This window comes from Gossypium hirsutum, chromosome A12 (genome assembly GCF_007990345.1).
Source record: "Gossypium hirsutum isolate 1008001.06 chromosome A12, Gossypium_hirsutum_v2.1, whole genome shotgun sequence".
Lineage (NCBI taxonomy): Eukaryota > Viridiplantae > Streptophyta > Magnoliopsida > Malvales > Malvaceae > Gossypium > Gossypium hirsutum.
Genome location: NC_053435.1, coordinates 65,300,299 through 65,310,990, shown reverse-complemented (window position 1 = coordinate 65,310,990; position 10,692 = coordinate 65,300,299). Strand labels below are relative to the sequence as shown.

The 10,692-nt window shown below is 35.8% G+C and overlaps 1 protein-coding gene across 1 annotated transcript; it reads left to right on the top strand.

Moving 5' to 3' along the window:
- Positions 1-3,242: 3,242 nt before the first annotated feature.
- On the top strand, positions 3,243-4,116 carry LOC107921915 (uncharacterized). Its single transcript, XM_016851726.1, has 2 exons — positions 3,243-3,940; positions 4,092-4,116. Exons 1-2 carry the CDS (start codon positions 3,243-3,245, stop codon positions 4,114-4,116), a joined length of 723 nt encoding a protein of 240 aa, XP_016707215.1.
- The last annotated feature ends 6,576 nt before the right edge of the window (positions 4,117-10,692 follow it).

Below are 10,692 nucleotides of genomic sequence, written 5' to 3'. Positions count from 1 at the left end.
TCATGCAATCATATCATAAACCTAAAAATAATTATAAAATAATTATTTCTATCTCGGATTTATGGTCACGAAACCACTATTCCGATTAGGCCCTAATTCGGGATATTACATAGCTCCACCCATCATATAGTTCGGCTCTCTTGTACACATGGTGAACACTCAGTACCACCCATGTGACCTAGCTAGTTTATCTCGTAGCTCTCTTGTCTACATGGTGCCCTTCACCTGGAACCACACATGCAACCTAGCTACATATATCCCGTAGCTCTCTTGTCTACATGGTGTACACATAGTATCACCCATGCGACCTAGCTACGTCATAATGTCTTGTAGCTCTCTTGTACACATGATGTGCACTCAGCACCATACATGTGACCTAGCTACATACTATCTGTATCATCCAATCTTTCCAAAGGTTCAACCGGGATTTCTTTCTCTTTTCTAACAATTTCACCAATCAAGTAATTATCCACAAACATATTTCCAATATTATTATAAAATACCATAATACAAGTAATATTGATGTATTACTTACATATAAACTTACATCTCATTTAATATCAAGGTAATAACATTAAATTACACATTGCCTTATTAAAAATCATATGAACTTACAATTTCTCATAATATCCATAATCATAGAAATCACATTTATGTATAATAATTTAATGCACTTCATGTACCATAGACATATTTTTAAATCAATTCATAAACTGGGCACCATAAACATTTAATTTAACATAATTCAATTAATTCACTAAATTTAACTTTCAAATATAAATTACAGCATTATTGCTGTATTATTATCACACCAACTTACATACTTTCAACACCTTGGCAATCATAGTAAATATATCAATTTTACATTGAAACATGCATAAATTAATGCTTATTATACATATGAACTTACCTCGATACTAAAACGGCCATTTTACCAACTTTTCCAATTTTTGATTTTCTCCCATTCTAGGTTCAAATCTTGTTTTCCGAGATCTAAAACATCATATTTTACTTATTTAATTAATTTACTATTCAAAACAGTCCTTAACTCAAACTTTGGAAAAATTACAATTTTGCCCCTAAGCTTTTGCAATTTACACTTTTGCCCCTAGGCTCGAGAATTAAACTTCATCCCTTATTCTTATGTTTTATGACATGATGATCACTTTTCCCTTCTATGGAAACATCAAATTCTCACTCTAACATATACTTATGACTATTAGGTATTTTTACCGATTAAGCCCTTTTACTCGTTTTCACTCAAAATCGAGTAGCACAAGTTGTCTAACATAATTTAAAACCTCATATTCTATTATAAAACATCAAAATAAACACATTTCACCTATGGGTATTTTTCCAAATATGAACCCTAGCTTAAATTATTGCTAGAATAAGTTTAATCAAATTACCGGGATTCCAAAAACGTAAAGAACTTGAAAAACGGGGTTAGAACGGACTTACTATTGAGCTTGGAAAGCTTGAAAACCCTAGCCATGGCTTCCCCCATGCTAATTTCGGCCTCCATGAGAAAGATGAGTCAATTTTGCCTTTATTTTCCCTTTTTATTTCTTTTAATTACCAAATGACCAAAATGCCCTTCCTTACTAAACTTTCCAAAAATTCCATTCATGTCCAATATTTGTCCATAAACTTTGAAATTGGTAAAATTTCTATTTAAGACCTCCTATTTAATATTTCAAAGCAATTTCATACTAGAAACTTCTAGAATGCAAGTTTTGCAACTTATTCAATTTAGTCCCTAACTTCAAATTGAGCACTTTATGCATAGAATTTCTTCACGAAATTTTCACAAAATCATGCAATCATATCATAAACCTCAAAATGATCATAAAATAATTATTTCTATCTCAAATTTTGTGGTCCTGAAACCTTTGTTCCAACTAGACCCAATTTTGGGCTATTACAATAAATGTTGTTTAATTTTGCTTGTAGGAATGACCCAAAAAGGGGTGGCAAGTTGGCTTAAACCAAGCCTGCATTGTGCCACATAGTCAGGAACATGGGCATTTCATATGGCCGTGGGCTTAAGTCAGTAGTAAGCTAAGTATTGCACGGCCATGGCATACGGCCGTGTCTGTTGGCCGTGTGTAAAAGTTAGTATATATACTCTATTTTGGCACGGGTAGATCAGATAAGCGTGTCTGGTGCCCGTGTAAGGCACACGGCTTGGTCACACGGGCGTGTGACCTCAATAGAATTGAAAAAATTTTCTATGTTCTGAAAATTCTGAATGTGTTTGGTTTAGTCTCGACCTTTTCTAAAAGTATGTCTTAGGTCTTGGAGACCTCCATAAGGGATGAATTGTTGATTTGCTTATGCATTAATATTATGTGATATCTGTGATTCTGTATTGATCTATAACATTCTGTTTGTCTGGTAATGCCCTTTACCTATTCCGGTGAAGGTTACGAGATAGGGGTGGTACATTTTAGTGGTATCAAAGCAACGATTTTGTCGATTCTAGGACTAACGTAGCATGTGAGAGTCTAGTTATACATGCCATATATACAAATTATGATAGTGTGATGATTCCTGACGATTAAAAAATGTGTTTTCATATAGTAAATGGATCCCGAACGAGTGGAAGCTGATGATGTTGAAAGTAACGCACCCTCTCCGGCTCGGGGGGCAGGGCTGGCCGATTCTAGGCCGATTGCGAGTAGCTTTGAGGGAGAGGCTAAGCAAGCCTTCTTCCAAGAAATGAATGAATGGTTTGCGAAATTCGTTCGAACGAATTCGACCGCTCAACAACCTCCACCCCCGCCTATTCCTCAGCAAGTCCCGATTGCACTGCAAGTGGTAGATCCGAAAAGGTTGAGTAAGCCACCGGTTGATAGAATTCGTAAACATGGGGCCGAAGAGTTTCGAGCGACAGTTGATGATGATGCTGAGAGAGCTGAGTTCTGGCTTGAGAATACAACTCGTGTATTTGAGGAACTGTCCTGTACTTCCGATGAATGTATCAATTGTGTGGTGTCTTTACTCAGAGATAATGCTTATCACTGGTGGAAGACCTTGATATCGGTAGTACCGAGAGAACGAGTCACGTGGGAATTCTTTCAATTTGAGTTTCGTAAAAATTATTTAAGTCAGTTACTCCTTGATGAAAAACATAAAGAGTTTTTAGAGTTGAAACAAGGTCGGATGACTGTTGCTGAGTATGAAAAGAATTCGTACGATTAAGCAAGTATGCCCGAGAATATGTTTCCACGAAATAATTCATGTGTAAACGATTTGTGAATGGGTTGAATGAATATATAAAGTTGTTAACTGGAATTTTGGAAATTAAGGAATTTGTTGTCTTAGTTGAAAGGGCTTCTAAAGCTGAGGATTATAGCAAAGAAAAACGAAAAGCTGATTTTGAAGCAAGAGATTCCAGAAAAAGGTTAACTAGTAAGTCATACCAGTCTACAATGAAGAAATTTAGAGATTCGTTTATTTGTTCCAATACATCAGCGAGACGTTCAAATAGAGATCGTGAAAAGCAACCAACGGGTTCTAGGGCTCAAGCTACATCAGTTGCTAGTGTTGGCAGTGTGAGACAAAACCGACCTAAGTGTGGATATTGTGGAAATAGGCATTCTGGTGACTATAGATATAAAGAACGGGCTTGTTTTAAATGTGGTTCGTTGGAGCATTTTATTAAAGACTGCCCCTACTTGGCTAAAAAAGATAATGTCCCAAGTGCGAGGCCGAGTAACACTGCGACTAGAGGTAGACCACCCAGAAACCTGGAAAATGTGAGTGGCAGCCAAAGAGTAACTAAAGACTCTACTTTAAGGTCAGAGGCTAGAGCATTGACCCAAGCTTATGCTATCCGTGCACGGGAGGATGCATCATCTCCAGACATAATTACTGGTATTTTTACTCTTTACGATACTAAAGTTATTGCGTTGATAGATCCTGGATCAAATCATTTGTATGTGTGTGTGAATTTAGTATCCAGCAAGATTTGCCTGTAGAGTCTACTAATTTTGTAATTAGAGTATCAAACCCATTAGGCAAGTGTGTGTTGGTTGATAAAGTGTGCAAGAACTGTCCATTGATGATTAGAGATTGTTGTTTTCCAGCCAATCTAATGTTGTTACCGTTTGATGAATTTGATATTATTATGGGTATGGATTGGCTGACACTGCATCATAATTGTGAACTGCAAACGTAAAATGATTGATTTGAGATGTTAGAATAATGAGATTATCCGAATTGAGTCAAATGATTTGAATGGTTTACCGATAATGATTTCATCGATGTTAGCTCAAAAATATGTGAAAAAGGGTTGCGAAGCTTATTTTGCGTATGTGTTAGATACAAAAGTGTTTGAAAAGAAGATTAAATCAGTTCCAGTTGTGAGTGAGTATCCGGATGTATTTCCAGAAGAGTTACTGAGATTACCACCGATTCGTGAGGTTGAGTTTGGCATTGAACTAATACCAGGGACTATGCTGATATCAATAGCTCCATACAGAATGGCTCCAACAGAGTTAAAAGAATTGAAATCTCAGTTGCAATAATTGACCGATAGAGGATTTGCACGTCTGAGTTTCTCGCCTTTGGGTGCTCCAGTGTTTTTTGTGAAAAAGAAAGATGACGCGATGATAATGTGTATAGCTATCGACAACTTAACAAAATAACTATCAAGAATAAGTATCCTTTGCCTAGAATTGACGACATTTTTGATCAATTGAAGGGAGTTTTCAAAGATAGATCTGAGATCGGGTTACTATCAGTTGCGAGTAAAGGACTCTGACATTCCAAAATTTGCTTTCAGAACGAGGTACGGGCACTATGAATTTTTGGTTATGCCTTTTGGATTAACAAATGCACCTGCTATATTTATGGATTTGATGAATCGGATCTTTAGACCGTATTTAGATCGATTTTTGGGTGTATTCATAGATGATATTTTGATTTATTCAAAAGATGAAAATGAGCATGCCGAGCACTTGAGAATTGTGTTACAGACTCTGCGTGATAAACTGTTGTATGCAAAGTTCAGTAAATGTGAATTCTAGTTGCACGAGGTTGGTTTTCTAGGACATGTTGTGTCAGCTTCAGGTATTCGTGTTGATTCAAATAAGATTTTGTCAATAATGGATTGGAAGCCTCTGAGAAATGTTTCAGAAGTTCGCAGTTTTCTAGGACTTGCCAGTTATTATAGACGATTTGTGAAAGGCTTTTCGATAATTCTGACTCCATTAACGAGATTGCTTCAGAAAGATGTGCAGTTTGAATGGTCTGAGAAGTGTCAGAAAATTTTTGAACAGTTGAAAGCTCTTTTGACTGAAGCTCCAGTGTTAGTTCAGCCAGAATCGGGTAAGGAATTTGTGATTTCTAGTGATGCATTGTTAAATGGACTTGGTTGTGTTTTGATGCAGGAAGGAAAAGTTATAGCTTATGCCTTGAGACAGTTAAAGTCGCATGAAAAGAATTATCCGACACATGATTTGGAATTGGCAGCTATTGTGTTTACGTTAAAGATTTAGCGTCATTATTTGTTCGGTGAAAAATGTCATGTTTATTTAGATCATAAGAGTTTGAAGTATTTGATGACTCAGAAAGATTTGAATTTGCGACAACGGAGATGGCTTAAATTGTTAAAACATTATGAGCTAGTAATTAATTATCATCCAGGAAAAGGAAATGTCATGGCAGATGTATTAAGTCGAAAATCTTTGTTTGCCTTGCATGCAATGAATACTCAGTTGACTTTATTCGATGACGGTTCGATCATAGCCGAGTTGAAAGCTAGGCCGTTGTTTTTACAACAAATTTGTGAAGTTTAAAAAGTTGATAATAAGATGTTAGCCAGACGAGCTCAATGTGATTCAAACCCTAATTCAGAGTTTCAAGGTGATTCAGATAATTGTTTGAGATTCCGAGGCCGAATATGTGTTCCGAGAAATTCAGAGTTGATACAAGTAATTTTGAACGAAGCATACAATAGTCCTTTATCTGTTCATCTGGGTGGCACAAAAATGTATAATGATTTGAAGCAGCTTTATTGGTGGCATGGAATGAAATGTGATATTTCAGAATTTGTTTCAAAATGTTTGATTTGTCAGCAAGTTAAAGTCGAGCATCAAGTGTTGTCGGGTTTGTTGCAACCAATCATGATTCCCGAGTGGAAATGGGATAGAGTGACTATGGATTTTGTGACGGGTTTTCCCTTATCTTCGAGAAAGAATGATGCAATATGGGTTGTTGTGGATTGATTTACAAAAGCAGCTCACTTCATTCCTGTACGTATGGATTTTTCTCTTGATAAGCTTGCAGAATTATATATTTTTGAGATAGTGAAATTGCACAGGGTACCTATTTCTATTGTTTATGATAGAGATCCAAGGTTTACGTCACGATTTTGGAAGAAGTTGCAAGATGCAATGGGTACAAAGTTACACTTCAGTACAACATTTCACCCACAGACGGATGGTCAATCCGAATGGGTTATTCAAACACTCAAGGATATGTTACGTTGTTGCATTCTTGAGTTTGAAAGTACGTGGGAAAAGTATTTGTCATTGATTGAATTTTCTTACAACAACAACTTTCAGTCTAGTATTAAAATGGCACCGTACGAAGCTTTATACGGTCGTAAATGCCGAACTCCATTGTACTGGACCGAACTCAGCGAGAATAAGATTCATGGGGTTGATGTGATCTGAGAGACTGAAGTAAAAGTGAAAGTAATCCTTGAAAGTTTGAAAGCCACGTCAGATCGTCAGAAATTGTATGCAGATTTGAAACGGAAAGACATTGAGTTTCAGATCGGGGATAAAGTGTTTTTAAAAGTGTCACTGTGGAAAATGATATTAAGATTTGGTCGAAAAGAAAAGTTAAGTCCGAGATTTATCGGGCCGTATGAGGTTATTGAACGAATCAGGCTAGTGGCTTCCCAGTTATCTTTACCGTCTGAGTTAGAGAAAATATATAACGTGTTTCATGTATCGATGCTTCAACGATATCGGTCTGATCCATCACATATCATTTCTCCAACAGAAGTAGAAATTCGGTCAGACATGTCGTACGATGAGGAACCAGTCTGAATTCTAGCTAATGAGATCAAAGAGCTGAGAAATAAGAAAATTTCGTTAATGAAAGTATTGTGGCATCGACACGGGGTCGAGGAAGCTACATGGGAACCTAGAGATGCGATGAGAAAACAATACCCAAACCTTTTCACTGGTAAGATTTTTGGGGACGAAAATCCCAAAGGAGAGAGAGTTGTAATAGCCCAGTTTAGACCCTAGTCAGAATAGTGTTTTCAGGACCACAAATCCGAGGTTGGAAAATTATTTTAGTATCATTTTTGGTGTTTATAACATGTGATAATATGTGTGTGAAAATTTCGTGAGCTAATTTTATCGTTTAATAGCTCAATTTAAGATAAAGGACTCAATCGCGTAAAATGTAAAAGTTGCATGCTAATTATTAAAAGTGCTTATTTGCTATGGTTTATTAAACCAAAAGTCCTTCTGTTGTTATTATGCCATTGATAAGGGTAATGGACATTGATGGACATATAGTAGCTGAATTTTAATGTTAATAACTAAAAGGCAATACGGTAATAAGTTAAATTTAATAAAGTAAAGGCCATTTCATGTTTATTTTATCATCACCTTCCACCGATTATAGAGAAAAGAAACAACCATTGAAGCTTTGTGATATTCGGCTATTGCATGATTAATTAGGTGAGTTTATTTTGCTCAATTTTTTATGATTTTTACTTTTTTGAGATCGTTGCTTTGTGTTCTAGCTAGCCCGTGTATTAATTTTTGAAAGTGTCCATGATTTTTTGATATGCCATTGATAAGTGTTTGTGTTCATGTTTGATGATGAAAAATGAAAGATTGGTGTTTAATATTCAAGTTTTGTTAAGTGATTTTTGGTAAAAATACCTATTATGGATTAAATTGAGAAATGTTAAAAATGTGTGGTTGAAATGTAAAATAAATGAAAGTTTTGGGCTGCTACAGTGGTAAGGAAAATTCGGCTAGCATTACATTGGAAAGAAATTGTATAATTTTGTGTTTTTATGAAATAAGAACTAAATTGTAAGAAATGTGAAACTTTAGGGGCTAAAGTGTAAAATGCCCATTTATGTGTTCTTGAGTGAATTTGAATGAATAAGTTATTGAATGAGTTAATTTTGGTTGTAATTAGATCAAGAACCAAAGAAAACAAAATTAGATGGAGGGAAATCAAAAGTAGTTGAATAGCCGTCCGTTTTCGTTCATTCCGTACGAGGTAAGTTCATATGCAAATAAATATCGTTACATTAAAATGTTTATGTTATATTGTCATTGAATTGCCATGAACGTGAATGATTGTATATGAGCAAGAATAGACAAAGTTGCGACATCCAGAAGCCCCGTACGAACCTTAGGAATAGTATAGGATACAAATGTCATGACATTAGGTATTGAGATGTGATTGCATGTAAGACCCTGTGCAGGACAATGGCATTGTATTACAATTAAGTGTAAGACCATGTGTGGAACATTGACATTGTTAATCGACTTCGTGTAAGACCCTGTGTGGGACAGTGGCATCGATACGTGTTAACATGTAAGACCATATCAAGGATATGGCATTGTATGAGTTATAATTGATTACCGAGTATCCTTAACGATTCCAAATGGTCCAACGGGCAAAGTTAAGTCGGAAAAGAAAGTGTAAGTGAATCAAGTGGCTCAGGTACGCACAAGACTCATTTGAGCATTTAACAGAAAGTATGGAATGGTTTCAATTATAAAATTGAGAGTGTATATCAGGAAGTAGGTTTGTGAATTTATTTATGCATTTATATGTGCTCATGTATAACTTGCTAAATTGATGAGAAATATATTGATGCATGAGATGATTTATTTGTATATGACTTATTAAGCTTTTAAAGCTTACTGTGATTATTTTTCCACTGTTTTATAGATCATCGAAGCTAAATCAGATTCGGGGATCGTCTGGAAGCGTCATCGCACTATCAATCAATATTTTGGTACTTTTGAAAGTGTAAATATTTTTAAGTATGGCATGTATAGGCTAGAATGTCTTTGTATTTAAGCTTTGATATGTATATATGTTATGCCATGAGAGTTGGCTAGCAAATGGTATGTTCGTGCTTAGTTTTGGTAAATGGTTTGTGATGCCAAATTGTGTATGCTTGTAATGGTTATATGGCCTTGTATGTGGTGGTCATTTTGATATATGCCAAGTTGAGGAGATGGTAAGTTTAAGCATGAGTTAGAAGGTGCCATACGTGAGTTATGAAATGAGCATTTTGGCATGTTGTTGTAATAAGATTTTTAATGTGTTTTGGTATGGATTTGAATAGGTTATTGAATGATGATGATTTAGTTATAATGAAGCATGTTTTAAGTATGGAATTGGCTGAAAATTTTGGTATAAATGTTGTTTAATTTTTCTTGTAGGAATAACCTAAAAAGAGGTGGCAAGTTGGCTTAAACCAAACCTGCATTGGGCCACACGGCCAGGGAGTACATGCTTGTCATATGGCCGTCGGCTTAAGTCAGTCATCAACTAAGTATCGCACGGCCATGGCACACCGCCGTGTCAGTTGGCAGTGTGTAAAAGTCAGTATATATACTCTATTTTGGCATTGCTAGATCACATGGGTGTGTCTGGTGCCCGTGTAAGGCACACGGCCTGGTCACATGGATGTGTGACCTCAATAGAATTGAATTATTTTTCAAAGTTCTAAAAATTCTGAATGTGTTTGGTTTAGTCTCGACCTTTTCTAAAAGTATGTCTTAGGTCTTGGAGACCTTCATAAGGGATGAATTGTTGATTTGCTTATGCAATAATATTATGTGATATCTGTGATTCTGTATTGATCTGTAATGTTCTATCTGTCTGGTAATGGCCCTTACCTATTCCGGTGACGGTTACGGGATAGGGGTATTACACGAATGTCACTGCACATTCTAATGTTAGTGACTGCAATAAAACTTCTGTGTTAAGAAACACTCAAACCCCAATTTTAAACAATAAAAGCAAGATTGAATAAGATAACATTTAACCAAAAATTCATGTGTACTTCCATACAAACAGAAAACATAAAGTAATCACTAGCATTTAGAAAGAAATAAGAAAGAATCGAGCGAAGAATACTATTTCTAGACAACTTGACTGAATCTCTCTATTCCCTCTTGTCTCGCACTTAGGTTTCCTTGTCAGAAGCTAGTCTGCATCTGGTTTTCATGTTGGCACATTCGTGGGAGGCTTAAGCTGTCATGGCCGCAAGCTTCAAGGTAGGATGATGAAAATGATGATCAAGAGAAAAAAAAAAGCCTTTTTCTTTTCTTCTCACGTCAACCTGTTATGTCCTCTTACACCAGTATAGGTGTCCTTTCCTCAGAATTATTTTTTCCTTGTACATACAAGTTGGTTATACCAGACTGGACAGCTCACGCAATTTTAGTTCTTATTCGAACAGTTGTCAGGTGCAACGACAATTCTGGACGCAATCTAGAATTAACTCATGTAGCGACATTAATGCAAAAAGATAGCAAAATTAAGGATAAAATAGACTAGGATTCACTAAGTTATAAAATGCAATTTACTAAATTGAAATTGATAAAATATATTCTAAGGATAACTAAATGGGAACAATTTAACCAGTAAGTAAGGAAGAAAACCTATGTTCTTTCTAATGCT